Source organism: Chionomys nivalis, chromosome 15 (assembly GCF_950005125.1).
Source record: "Chionomys nivalis chromosome 15, mChiNiv1.1, whole genome shotgun sequence".
Classification (NCBI taxonomy): domain Eukaryota; kingdom Metazoa; phylum Chordata; class Mammalia; order Rodentia; family Cricetidae; genus Chionomys; species Chionomys nivalis.
Window position 1 is genome coordinate 47306737 of NC_080100.1, and position 14368 is coordinate 47321104.

A 14368-nucleotide genomic window follows, 5' to 3' on the forward strand; every position below is an offset into this window, starting at 1 on the left:
TACACCCAAAATAACCACACAGAAATTGTATTTATTAAATTACTGCCTGGCCCATTAGCTCTAGCCTCTTATTGGCTAACTCTCACATCTTGATTCAACCCATTTCTAATAATCTGTACGTCACTACAAGGTTGTCCCTTACGGGGAAAGAAAGATTCAGCATGTCTGACCTAGCAGCTTCGTGGGGGCTTGGCTCGATCTGTTGCTTTCTTCCTCCCAGAATACAGTTCTGTCTTCTCTGCCTATCTAAGTTCTGCCCTATCAGGCCAAGCAGTTTCTTTATTGATTAACCAATGAAAGCAACAGAAATACTGAAAGACCTCCTACACCACCACTCTAAACACATGCACCATTCTGTTTGCATTATTTGATTTGAAAACGCTTTGCTAATTGTCCAAGCATGTTGGTTAGTTTAGAAACAAACAAACAAAAAAAAACATAGATTGCCTAACAAGTAACATCGTCATTGACAGGATGTCAGTCAGTCAGTCAGTCAGTCTGTCTGTCTGTCTGTCTGTCTGTCTGTCTATAGCTGTATGCAGGTACCCTGCATGGTGGATGAGAACATTAGTGTGATAAAGGGAACACTGGTATGAGAAAACCCAGGAACTGGACTGACATAGTTTCCCTAGAGATAGTTTAAGGAAAAAGTCCTTGGAACACACAGGTTGGTACATGAACCCATGAAGAAGCAGAGACCATTCCTTCCCCACTGATCTGAGACACCACTATCTTTGTTATGTAATTTCTGTATGTTCTTGTATCTCTGGTCTCTGCTTTGGGTTCTCTCTCTCTGCCGCTGTCCCACTGTTTACAAGACCCTAGTTTTATTCTTTATTTTGTTTGGCTATGGCAAAAGCTTTTCCTTCTTCTCACTGGAAATCTTAGCCTTGGCCTCCAAAATGGAGGCCCCCCTCCCCTGTGCCCTTGAACTTTGACCCCTCCCCCGGAATGGTCAAGGCTACTCCCACGGGCTGTTGAAACTGCTTGCCAGAAAATAAACCCGTGGTTTTCCCTTTTCATCTCAGGTGGTCACGTTGGCGACCTTCTGTTCCCCTCAGGGCCACCAAGGAGCGTGGGTGTCTAATTAAACCTGGATATCTTTTAATCTGGTCTGATTTGGCTTGATTGGGATTATTTTGCATTGGCAGAGAGTTTGCGTTAGAAAATATTCTTAACACTTACCTCTCAAATATTATTTCCTGTCCAAATCTTTGTTCTTATTTATTCTTCCAAATAGACTTTTGAATTATTTTGTTTGATATTCTTTAAAAATATTCAGTTTGGATTTTGAACAGAATATCTTAAGTTTGTAGATTAATTTGGAGGAGATAAATCTTGCCTTTGTATCTCATTGTTTCCAGAGTGTCAGTGTCCGGTGCCAGCGCGGACCATAAATTATTTCTCCGGACCAGAGGGGAGGTGGGGGAATAAAGACACAACTCACATGGCTTTACGGGAGGGAGATGCTCGGTGATCCTTCATAAAATCCTGAGTTCACATCCTGAAAATTCTCCCATATTTATTCTCCAAACAGCTTTTATACCAAACCGTAAACTGAGGGGGAAGTTTATTAGCATTCTGTTTCCTAGGTAACCAGGTGACTGGCCTTTGTCATGTCCACGCCTTTGTCCACACCTTTCTATGCCCATTTAGCCACATCTTCCTATCTTCCTGCTCTGCATGCCAGCTCTGTCCAGTAGGCCGAATTAGCATCTCTATCCTCCAAATGACAAAGGAAGGAGCAGAATGATATTAGCATATCTTGATCCTTTTAGGATGGCGACATCCTGTCTGGAAGGCTATGTGACCACCTTCTGTGTGGCCAGGTATGAGCTGGCCTGTAAGTTTGGCTACCATACAATGTAGGGCCTGTATAATATTGCCCCACACCAGAGGTTTCAAGGAAGTATTTTTTTAATGATTTATTTTTATTTTTTTTTTCTGTGTTTTACCTGCCTGTATATTTGTGTGAGGGTGTTGGACTCCCTGGAACTGGCGTTACAGACGATTGTGAGCTGCCATGTGGGTGCTGAGACTTGAACCCTGGTCCTCTGGGAGGAGCAGCCAGCGCTCTTAACCGCTGAGCCATCTCTCTAGCCCTTCAGTGAACTATTTCTAATGAAGTATTTGAGAATTTTGTATGTGGCGCCCAGTGGGTTGACAGAAAGGTGCCAACACACCCATCTGCAGTTGCGATTCTGGCGTTGATCCATCGGTTTTATTAGGACAGGTTATTGTTTTCAGTTGTCAAAAGCAAAGCCTGCAGCTGAGTTCAGCTGGGGACGTGAATGAGGTTTGCATGTGGCAGTTCTGTAAGCGGAGTGAGTGAGTGGCTTCGTAAGAAGAGTGGTAGACTTTCAGTGGCCACGTGGCCAGAGAGACCTCAGTCTCAGCCTGGGGTTGTCGCCTGCAGCTGTCACTCTATGCCCATTCTTTCAGTAGTCCCTTCTGGGGAATCTCCTGCACAGCTCAGCCCAGTTGCTTTCTTAGGAGGCTCTCGTTTCTTTTCCTGAACACCACTATTCTTACCATGATTAGACTTCATTTCTCTGTCTCTGTCTCAGCAGCTCTTTCCGTTGACTTCAGCACCATCCCCTTCCCTAGCCAGAATCCTCGATTGTATTTCTGATGTCCTTGTGATTACTCAGTGGGAGGTCTCATCCTTAGCGCTGGGACAACTAGGTCACCTCTTTCCTATCGTTGTTACCATCATAAAATGTGGTGTGGGTCTCGAGAGGAAAGCATCATGCGTCGAGACTGTGTGGTCAGGGGAGGATGAACTGGCAAACTTTGTGGTTAATCTCTTACCTAAGTGGTAGTCCTTGTTCACCTGGCCAAATGAAAGACTAATCTGACCATTGTTTGGAGTTGATGCAGATTAGATATCTTTGTGACCCGTGAAAAATCTTTGATCTATTTATACAATCTGCTCTGTGCTTAGGAAAACCGCCAGCCGGCCAGGCCAGGCTCTATGTATGGAGAATTTGCAGCCCTGTTGCAACCAGGAACACGACTAAAGCAAGCTGTTCTTCATTTTTAGGAAATGGAAAGTCGTCTGAGTTTCCTCTCTCGGTCCTGTCAAATGTGTGCTATTGTTTTCGTCTTTTCCTTTTCGGCTCTCCTTCCTGTGCTCTTTCTGAAGCTACGGCATGGCAGGTTTCCCTTGGCACGTCACTTTCTGCGGATTGCGCTTGTGTGACACACACAAACACAAACGGGCTCACATGCAAAGACAGGAAAATTTGGAACTGAGCGCGTGTGTGTTTTCCAGAACACTGCGGTTTATATTTACACTAATTCATATGTTCAGTGCCTTTCTGAGAGTACAATTGCGAGCCAGTATGAAAAGAGAGCGATTTTATTCCAAAAGCATTTTTAGGTCAAATAACGATAGGTCACCGGGAGGAGGAGCTCCACGCGGACTGTGGCTTGTTCCCCCTTTACTCAGCCTCCCACAGTGTCATGCTGCTGTAGGGCTCTGTCAGGCTGACATTCATGTCCAGGAGCCTTACTCTGACTCTCCCCTGCTTCCTTTTCCTCTCCTCTCAGCATGAGAAACTGGTTTATTTTTGTTAGGCAGCAACACAGACACCCAGAGCCTTCTCCACATCGAGTAAGTTGTGGGCGTCTCTAGAGTAGATGACGATTCTACTCCTTGCTCTCACTTCCCTGCCACTCCCTTAGGCGGGGCAGGATGCATCCTTTCTCCCTAGAGGTCTGCTCTGGGCTGCCTTGGACTTCAGGCAAGGAGCATCCTGAATCCTTTGAGGCCTGCAGGACCCTGAGATGATCTGGCTGACTTGGCTGTCGGCTAGCCCCTAGTACCAAGACCAAGAGCCTGTTGTCTCATTCCTTTGAAGGAATGCTTCTTCTTGGAATCAGGACACTTTGTAAGGCTGTGTCTTCACCAGAAACTCTTCATGCAAGGGAGGAGGCCAACCCAGATGAGAAAGAGGGCTTAGGCTTCACTCAGAGGAGATGGGTCTTCTTGTTTATCTGAAAAATGTCTGTGAATATTTATGGTTCATGCATTGAACAGTGTTCTTGCACATGCCAGGGCCTGAGCTAAGAGTAAGTATCATGAACCTTTATGTTTATGGTGGTATTTCACATATGGGATAACATTATCATGCACAGTGTTGTATGGGTGATAAGAATTCAAGATGGTGAACGATCACACTTGGCATATCTAGCAAATTAAAGAAAGAAATGCTTCTTTCCTATTCTTTGTTTGTCTTTGACTTTCAAAGCAGTGCAGGCCAGCCCTGTCACCTCAGGAAGGCGTTCTGGGAAAAGGTCATTGCTGGAAGGAGGCTTCGTGACATTTGAGCTCCCTCCCATGAAGTGTCTGTGACAAGTGTCAGTGTTGTGGGCCTGTGCCCTCCCCTGTGGTTTCTCAGAGCCAGAACGCGGAAGTGTACTAATGCCCAGACTTACTCGTTTTTCAGGGACAGAGGACGGTCTATGCAAAGTTTGGGAAAAATGTTTATCTCCCCGAAGATGCCGAGTTTTACTTTATTTATGACGGGTCGCATCAGAGACACGTGGTGATTGCTGAGCGCATCGAGGCTAATGTTCTTCAAGCCAGCATTCCAGGTGAGGAGGCTTCTGAGTGGCGGGGCAGGGGGCATCTGTGTCTTCCCTCCAGGGTATCTGCTGAGAGAAGAATCACAAGGAAAAAGAAGAAACACTCGCCAAATTCAGGAGTTCACATGGGTGTATGTGTATGCTGTTAGGGAGGCCACTTGTCCTGGGGTCCCTCCGGTAGTGTCTGCCTTGTCTTAGTCCCGGCAGGCTCATCCTACTGGCTGCCCCAGCTCTCCGTCTAGTGGGCTTGGTGCAGCCAATGGAGGTTGTGTGCCTTGGATGTCACCTCTTGAGTTCCAGCCTGATGCCTGGGCTGGCTGTGGACAAGGTGACATGACAGACCATGTCTTCATTCTCCTTCCTTATTCCTCTGTGGTCAGCCTGGCAGCCCCAGGAACTCACATATAACAAACAAAACAAAACAAAGAAGCCAAAAGCAAAACACCCGAAATTCTTGGCAGTGGTGCACACGCCTTTAATCCTAGCACTTGGAAGGCAGAGGCGGGTGAATCTCTGAGTTTGAGGCCATCCTGGTCTATAGAGGGAGTTCCAGGACAGCCAGGGCTATACAGAGAAACCCTGTCTCAAAGATCAATCAATCAGCCAGTCAGTCAACCAGTCAGTCAAACAAACAAACAACAACATTGCTGCATTTGTTAATGGCCCTTGTCATTCTGCTGTTGGTCCCTTCCCTGCTACCCTTTTACTCTGGCAAATGCGCTGACATCCTTTCTATTCCGAGTTTCTGTGACGCCTGTGCCTGCTGGTGGGCCTCCATCTGTAGCGCCCACACCTGCGTTACTCTCTCGGTACAGTTCACGTGCCACTGTACCATACGCGAGCCGGGCAACGGCCTGGAGATTGAAAGAACACACAAGAGACCTGGGCCATTTGAAAGGAGATCAGCCGAATGCCGTTTATTCAGACTTAAGAAAAACCTTAAAGTCCTAGCTGCTACATAATGGAATATCCCCTAGACAGGTGGGAAATTACCACGCCCAAGGTGGAGTCAACAATGTCCTATAGTAGTCACCAGGCGGGGCAGAGGCAGCACAGGAACAAACAGGAAAGGCTGGCTGGCCAGAAACTGTCCTCAGAATGAACCCCGGGAGCAGGGGTAGACCCATGGGCCCTACAAATTTCCTTATGTTTCTCTTTTAATGAGCAATCTATAGAGAAAAAATAAAAACAGCAAAAATGCTCCTTCTGGTAGGAAACTATTTTGTTTCTTTCTTGTTTACGTGGAGAGACAAACCTCATTGCCCTCCCATGTGTAAAGGTAAGCCTCTCTCCTTGTTTTATGGCCTGCTTAAAGTGAGGGCCCTTGTCTTCATTTTGTCAGGCTTCATGGGTGAATGACAGTATATTTCTTAATTATAAACTTCCCTGATTATAGATTTACCGAGGTAGCCTTTGAGTGTTGGGAAATGGTTAGCTTCACCAGGGTAACCTATCAAGTGATGGGAAATATGTTCATAGTTTATACAAATAGGTACAGTCAGGTGGGGTGGCATCCTTTGAGCCCCTGCTTTGAGAGTCATTGTAAGGATGGCAGTGGATCCCATCTAGTAAGCCCGATGCTCTTGGTCTTTGGAATTCCAGCAGTGTGGCTTTTGTGGGAAAGCTTGGAGGGTCAGGCAGGATAGGAGGATGCAGGCCTGTGAGCATTTACCAGTGAACACAAGGGCCCTGTGCTCAGGAGAAGCTCAGTGACTCTTCTCAGTCCAGCCATGATGTGGTCCTGGGGGTTCAGATGCTATTGATACTTGGAAATTCTACAAAAGACAAAAACACGTAGCTGGACAGAAACTTACCAACCATAGCAGAATGGGAAAGCAAGACAAAGAAGAGGGGTGTAGGGAGGGCAGGTGACAGGGTGACCAGCCACAACGGAAGTAGTGAAAACATCTACAAGTCGCAGGAGCCATTTCTGGAGGGGGCCTTGGAGAAGGCCTGATTTTTGTTGACTGCATTCATCTACAACAGACTCTGGTTGGTAGTCTTTATCCCACACCCAAAGCAGCTCCATGGATCTAGGGTGTACTTCAATAAGTTTCTGATATGGTTTAAAACGCCTGCTGTCTCAATAAATGGCTAAGGATGTGTGATACTGTTTATAGCAGAACAGAAAGAGCGAGGGGCTCTCATCTGGCAGACTGGAACCTAGGGGTTGGGCAGGAGGGAAAGGTGAAGTGTGGGAAAGGGCTGTGGTTGGTGGGAAGGGACTTTGACGTCCTCAGAGTTCTTAGAGTATCAATTAAAAGCCCAGAGTCACCGAAGGAAAAAAAAAGATGATATCAGCTCATGAGTGGACCCCAGGATGATGGCATTTAAAGATGTCACCCTACTTTCTACCTGTCCTCTGGAGAGTGCTGTCTACTTGGGGCTACTGTGGGACTCTTTCAGACATGGACTGAATGGTTCGTTATTCTACCATCTAGGCCATTGGCTTCAGGAGACGGTGATGGTGTCTGTGTGCCTCTGCTCAGAAGGGTACTCCCCAGTGACCATGGGCTCCGGGTCAGTGACCTACGTGGACAACATGGCCTGTAGACTGGCTCGTCTACTCGTCACTCAGGCTGACCGGCTCACGGCCTGTAGTCACCAGATACTGCTGACCCCGTTTGCCCTGACAATTGAAGCACTGCCTGCCTTGGATGAAGAGCTGGTGCTGGCCCTGAGCCAACTGGAGCTGCCTTTGGGCTGGACGGTCCTGGGAAATTTCTCTCTTGAAGGTAGGTCCGTGTCAGAAAACTCAGGTGTGCGGTGTGTTCTTTCTATTTCAAGTCCAGGGTATGCCTTAAAGTTTACCTTCTCTTTTATGGGTAGAGTTTCCTTCCCACCTTTTAGCTGAACTTTTAGCCCTAATGTGGCATGGTTCTCTGAAGTCCTCATCCATTCATCTCTCAGCTGGCAGCTGCTTCTGGGGCCCAGGCAGTCTCAGGAGGCAACATTCAAGGGCTTTGCGGCAGGTGGTGGTAGTGGCGGTGTTTCTTTATGGCTCGCTCCTGAGCCTGTGGCTTTGGACTCTAATTCCTTTGGCCAGTTTGTTGCCATGAGAAGAAAACGTTGTTGCCATCATCCAAATAGGAAAGAAGGACAATAAGAGCTCTGGGAACTGCTCAGGAGAGGTGAAGCCTGAAAGAAAGGTAACAGATGAGCTGACATCTCGAACAAAGGAAGGGCGGGGAGATGAGATGGCTCAGTGGGAAGAGCTGGCTGAGCAAGCTTGAAGTTTGAGCTCCAGCGCCCACATTAAAAAACAAACAAACAAACAAAAAACAACAACAACAAAATGGCATTTGAAACTCCACACTGGTAAGATGGAGGCAGGATGATCTCTGGGGCTCCCTGGCCAGCCAGTGTAGCTAAATTGATGAGATCTAGCTCCATCTGGAGACAATGCCTTTAAAAAAAAAATCAACACAGGAAACTTGTAAGAAACAACACTCTGGCCTCTCCATGCACACGCAACACACAAATGTATACCTGCATTCACACCACTGTGCACACACAAACTCACATACACTCACATGCACCTGCACACGGGAGCCGTAGCACATGCATACAAAGTCAGTGTTCCCCAATGCATTTATAGATATATATTTTTTAATTGAGGTGTAGATTCACATCACTGCCAGTCTGAAGCCAGCCTGCCCTCTACATAGGAAGTTCCAGGTCAGCTGGGGGAGGTACAGAGACCCTGTCTCAAAGTGTTTTCAAGTTGACACACATTTGTATGTATCTATCGGGTATGCTGTTATCATTGTATACATGTAAGCAATGCATGTTGACCAAACCAAAGTGATTATTATTTCCATGTCCTCAGATATGCGTAATTTCATTGTATTACATTTGCACTAACTTTTAGAGTTACTAAGGGTGGATGGATTCTTGTTCTCCAGTGCTAGGATTTTTGTAGAGCTATGGAAATCATATATAAGCCCACTTGGGTATGAAGGCAAGCTATTTGGTAGACGTTCCTTTTTTTTTTTTTAAAAATACTTTCATTTATTATTTATTTCATATATATATATTAATTATTTAGATGGGGGGGGGGCTTTGTGCCCCAGTGCACATGTGGAGGTCAGAGGGCAACTTTCGAGAGTCATCTCTCTCCTCTCACTATGTGGATCCCAAAGATCAAACCCAGGGCTGACGGCAGACGCTTTATCACCAACCAGCTCATCATCTCACTTAGGTGATTACAAATGACGTAACTTTGTTGACGATCCAGAGATACTGTTTCTGCACACTGCATACAGTTGTTAATGTGCTGTTTTCCTCTCACGGCTTTAGCTTTGTGGTTGGACGATGTGACTTCAAAGAGTTTGATCCCTGATCAAGTCTGGGTGTGACTTACAGGTTGGCTTAAATTTGATCGTGGGTGAGACTGAGTATTTCACTGTAAGTAATGGGTATGTTTTTTACAAACAGGGTACTGAGACCATTATCTACAACCAGAGAAGATACTCATCTCTCCATTCAATCAGAGTTATTATAAACCTTCCCAGGCCACTTCTGGATGTTTCTGACTTTTTTCTAAGACCTTGGATAAGAGGAATCCATGAGTGTCACCCAGCACTAGCCTGCATGTGAACACACTTAAGCCATGGGCCCCCAAAGAGCAGTTTATATTGCATACGTGGTGCTTTGAGTTTTCCATGACAGAATTCAGAATTTAAGATTTTCTAACGTCTGTGGATTTATAATAGTATGTGTGTATGATTTCCCAGTGTATTTGCAGTAGTACATGCATGATTTTCCATGTTGGGTATATATTTCTGATATATATATATATATATATATATATATATATATATATATATATAAAACATAAATTTAGAGAGCTGTAGTTGCTGAATGTTGTCCTGCTGCTGTTTCCAAGGCTGTCTAGAGATCCATTTTGGATGAGAGAAAAAGGGAGGCAGTTCCTTGCCTTTTGACAGTGAGACATTGTACAATATGGAAAAATAGTTCCTAATGTCAGAGCTGTTAACAAGAGTACCTTCAAGTCTGGTTAGCTACTTACCTTAGGAGCCCTGGCTGCAGGACCTGTGCAAATCACTTTGTATTTAATTTGGGTTTTCACAGATGAATCATATTTCATTTATTTATTATTAGTTTCAAACTGGTAGAAACAGTAAATGTGTTTCATTATGGAGTTTTTGCAGTTCTTTTTCATGTTTATTCTTTTACTCCACTAGCCTCTCCGAGCCCTCTGTCCTCCTCAGTTGGTCTCCTTCACCCCCTGTGACCACTGTTCCTACGTCACGTATGTTCTTCCCAACCCCCACTTGGGTTGTTTTCTCCTCTCGTCCTCCCCTTCCTGGTCTCTTGACCTTTACCAGTATAATGATGGCGTAAGGATTGGCTGAGGGTTGGGCCTGTGAAAATTTGTATTGTATTCCTGGTGGGGACACCAGTCATAAGCAGAATCCAGTTTCCTTCCTAGTAATTGTGTTCAAAATTTACTTATTTCAACTGAAGGAACATAAAACTGTCCCTGTTACTGAGTACTGTGTAGTGTCTTGATAGGTGTGTCCATTGTGTAATGTTTAAATCTGGTTGAATAGACTTCCTCTCAAGTATGCATCATTTCTTTGGGTTTAAAACTTTTCAGACTTCTCTCTTGTAGCCCTTTGGCATGCAAGTTGCTGTTACCCAGAACCCTTTGCCCCGGTCTAGCTGTCACATCACACCTTCTGATGACAGGTCCCCTCCCCACCCTGGCCTCTGGTGACCGTTTGATTCTGTTACCGTGGCAGTACTTTCTGAGAGGCCACATGTAGATGGGATCGTGTGGTACTGGCTTGTCCGTGTCTGGCTCATTCTCTGTAACCCAATAATCTCCAGTTCCAGCCCTGCTGCCATAGATGACTGGGTTTCATTTTTTTTTTGGATGTATATGTATATCGTATATGACCATGTTTTCTTTCTGCACTCATCACTCGTTGGATATTTTTTTGGCTATTATGGCTGGGTCTGCCCTGAGTATGAGGTTGTAGATGTTTCTCTAGCCATTTTCTTTTATTTCATTTCCTTTGCATATCTAGTAGTGGAATGACGGGGTTACGTGGTTTGCTCTGGTTAGGATTTTTAAATGACCCTTCAGACCGTTCAGCAGTTGTCTATCTTAGTGCCTGTCAGAAACACTGAAAAATTTCCCTATTCGTCCTTTAATTTTTTTTACCCATTTTTAATGATTTCTTTAGGTACGAACATTATTTTACCAGAGGAACATTAGTTAACTTGGATAATAGCTTTTGTAGAAAGAGCCTGACTCGAGGCCTACTGTGAGAGGTTACTGCGTTCCTTTGTATTCTGTGGTGAAATCGTCCCTTTTCCTTCGATGGCGTCAAGGAGAGACGGCGAATGGGCACTGTATCCCTCAGAAAAGCAGGGTCTCCTCCTGGCCCGCATCTTGCACGTCAGCAGTCATAACGCAACCTTGTTATCCACGCAAGGGAAGGAAGTGCCCTAGGTTTTATTTAATTTCAGGCCTTCCATTAAACTGCGCTCTGTTTCATAAAATTAAACCCATTTCTTCTGTGAAACAGCTTTTATGATAGAAGCATTTGCAGGGCCCCCCGAACTCCTTGTTTGCAGTAAGACGCGGAGTGAAGTAATAGAATTACCCAAGAAGAAGTCAGTTTATCTGCTTTGTTTTGGGTTTCTCGCCTGTTTGTGTTTTGACAGCAATGTTTTTGTGGAGATTGGTATAATGTAGACAATTAGGTTAACCAGGATAAATTTTCTAATGTCTTACTGATTGGCACTCAGAGGACATCTGAGTTGAAGCCTCCCTTCCTGCTCAGCCAAATGGCTTCCCTGCATTTGTGTTTCCAGAAGCCTGGCAGAGATGGCTGATAGGTCAGGCTTTACCGGGTGGAGGCTGCCATGTGGCCTTCTCAAGTCTAATGGCATTGGCCTTGTGAACACAGTTAATTCTTTGCCAGCCTACTGAGAGACACAGCTTGTCCTGCGAATGCCTTCTAACTAAAGTGTGTGTGTGTAAGACCCCTTCTTTTAAAAGGTCACATATAGTATTTTTCACATATATTAATACACATACATTAATATGTATCCAATTGGCAGATTGGAGATTTTGTTTTGTAAGGTGTCCTAGTTAGGGTTTCTATTGCTGTGATGAAATACTGTGACCAAAAGAAAGTTGGGGAAAAAAGGATTTATTTGGCTTTCACTTCCACATTGTAGTCTATCATTGAAAGAGGTCAGGACAGAAACTCAAACAGGACAGGAACCTGGAGGCAGGATCTGATGCAGAGGCCGTGGAGGGGAGCAGCTTACTGGCTTGTTTACATGGCTTTTTTGTTTGTTTTTTGAGACAAGGTTTCTCTGTAGCTTTGGAACCTGTTGTCCTGGAACTAGCTCTTGTAGACCAGGCTGGCCTCGAACTCACAGAGATCTGCCTGCCTCTGCCGAGTGCTGGGATTAAAGGCGTGTGCCACCACGGCCAGGCTCAGCTTGCTTTTTTATAGAACCCAGGATCACCAGCCTAGGAATGGCACCACCCACCAAGGGCTGGGCTCTCCCGCACTGATTAAGAAAATGCCCCACAGCCAGATCTTATGGAAGCAGTTTTTTCCTTAGTTGGGTTCCTTCCTTTCAGATAGCTCTAGTTTGTGTCAAATTGACATAAAACTCTCTGGCACATAAGGGTAAACTATTATTGTGAAAAGTGGACTTTGGAACCCTCTTGTAGGTCTGTAGGTAGACATGGACCACTCACTTTAGGGTCTTCTAGGCAGATGTTCTTCTATCCCTGATGGTGCATATGGGTTCCGTTAACACCCACAAAACATTCGACATGATGTTAAATTTGCAGGGGAAATGACGAAACAAGGTTTGATCTTTATGAAGTTTAAAGAGGTCACCTTGCTTCTTGCTTTTATAAGTTATTCTACCCACAGAAAGAATTCGGAAGATAAGCCAGTTGGTTCTTTCAACATTTCTTCAGGACGGTCTTGGGTTTAAACTTAGCCCATATGTCTAGGAGGTTGTGTGTATTTGCTGTGTGGGGATCAAGCATCAAAGAGGGCTGGTTGGTGGTCCTGACGGGACCCAGTGGTTAGAAGACGATGTCTTTCAATTCTCAATTCTTTATTGCATAGATTGGGTTAAGAATCTGTTCCGTAATCCTGTCTCAAAAAGCCAGAAAAAAAAAGAAAAAAATTTGTTCCGTAAACTGGCGCCATCCTAGATTTAAATGTAATCTAGAAACTAGAGATAAGATTTCCCAGTTGCAGAATACATGTTCTTGAGGGCAAGTCTGAGCAGTGTCTTGTTTGTATAAAAACGGTTGCAGCACGATGAATAGGAACTTAAGGGGAAAACAGTGACCGTTGTCATGAGGCACACATGTAACGTACAGTACAAGGGAAGTAACCCGGTGCTATCACAGTGGGGATGGGCAGTGAGCATGGCTATGCTCTGCTAAGGAGAGTCTTGTGTATTACCATCCTCTGAAGACTGTGTGGCTCTCAGTGCAGCACAGCTAATGAGAGGACATGCCGAGCCCATGGGGCTTCAGTAGCTGTGAAACTGTCTTGACTGTCAGGGTTCACACATGGCCATCCTGATCCATGGCCCACTGACCCATCACCTTTCTTCTAGGAGGCTAGAGAAAGGGCATATGTGAGTGAGCAGTGTTTGCAGAGCAAATCAGTTCTTTATTTGCATGGGAAAGAGACCTGTAACCCTCAGGAAGTGAGAGGAGTGAGCACTTGAGATGAAGCTCTGCCCCCTTTGTCCTTGAAACCAGGAGCGAAGGAGAGCGAGGCTTGGGTGCAGGCGCTTTTCCCTGGGCTGACTTCGTGTAGTCCAGGTCTGGGTGAATATGGAGGACGTGCTGGATCGTGAGGCTTGCGTGCTGGCCTGCAGACCATGGGGTCTGTCTGTTTGGTCATTCTACTCAAAGCTTTGCCCTGGCCGACCAGTTTCAGAGGGTACGAGCTGAAATGCCAGTGGGTAGGAAGCCCATGCAAGAAAGATCAAGTGCAACATACAAATTCCTGTGCTTATTTTCTTTCTGAGTTTTTCAGTTAGTGCATTGTGGGACGCACTTGATCCTGGTGGTTGTGCCTTTCTTTTGGAGAGCTTTTTTGTTTGTTTGTTTGTTTGTCTGTTTTAGGAAGTAATTGTGTATGTATCCAATAGTGCTTCATAGCCTTTTGTCACCTCTGGTATTTTTATGGGGCAATCATCGCCACGCCTTCTTTCTGACACATTAAACTGGTATTCTATCCTTTTGGTTGCTAAGGTAACCCTCAGGGTGGGTATTAATGATAGGGGATAGTGTTCTTTGGAATTGTGCCAATGGTAAATTTCTGTGTCAAATTGATACAGTTATTTTGCAGTGCTTAGTTTTGTGTGTAGGTACCCTTTAGGAAGATTTTCATCCTTAATTTAAACATGTTTTCATTGTTTTCTAAGCCTGTTTTGGGTCTTCAAGGAATACAGTTCCTGGCTGTAAGAATACAGTGCAGACTTGAATTCCTTCAGGGAAAGAATTATTGTCCCCTTCAGATAGTTTGAGTTTGTTTTGCAGTTTAAGTGATGCCTCTTATTGGGCGCATTCTCTTTTTTAGAAACTGTGCCTTTAAGAAGAAGAAACATCATAAACTCTTCTGTAAAAAGTAGCTTCCTGATGGGAGATATGACTCGTGGTTAACAGTACTGGCTGCTCTTGCAGAAGACCTTGGTTTGATTCTGAGCACCCACGTGGTGGCTCAAAATCATCCATAACATTCCAGGA

At 45.0% G+C, this 14368-nt stretch overlaps 1 protein-coding gene across 3 annotated transcripts in view; it reads left to right on the forward strand.

Moving 5' to 3' along the window:
- Positions 1 to 14368, forward strand: part of Arhgef28 (Rho guanine nucleotide exchange factor 28) — a 293656-nt gene that overhangs the window by 106855 nt on the left and 172433 nt on the right. For all 3 annotated transcript variants that reach the window (XM_057789428.1, XM_057789426.1, XM_057789427.1), the window contains exons 3-4: positions 4452 to 4599; positions 7032 to 7325. In XM_057789428.1, coding sequence (XP_057645411.1) covers positions 4452 to 4599; positions 7032 to 7325 — 442 coding nt within the window. The remainder of the gene's footprint in view (positions 1 to 4451; positions 4600 to 7031; positions 7326 to 14368) is intronic.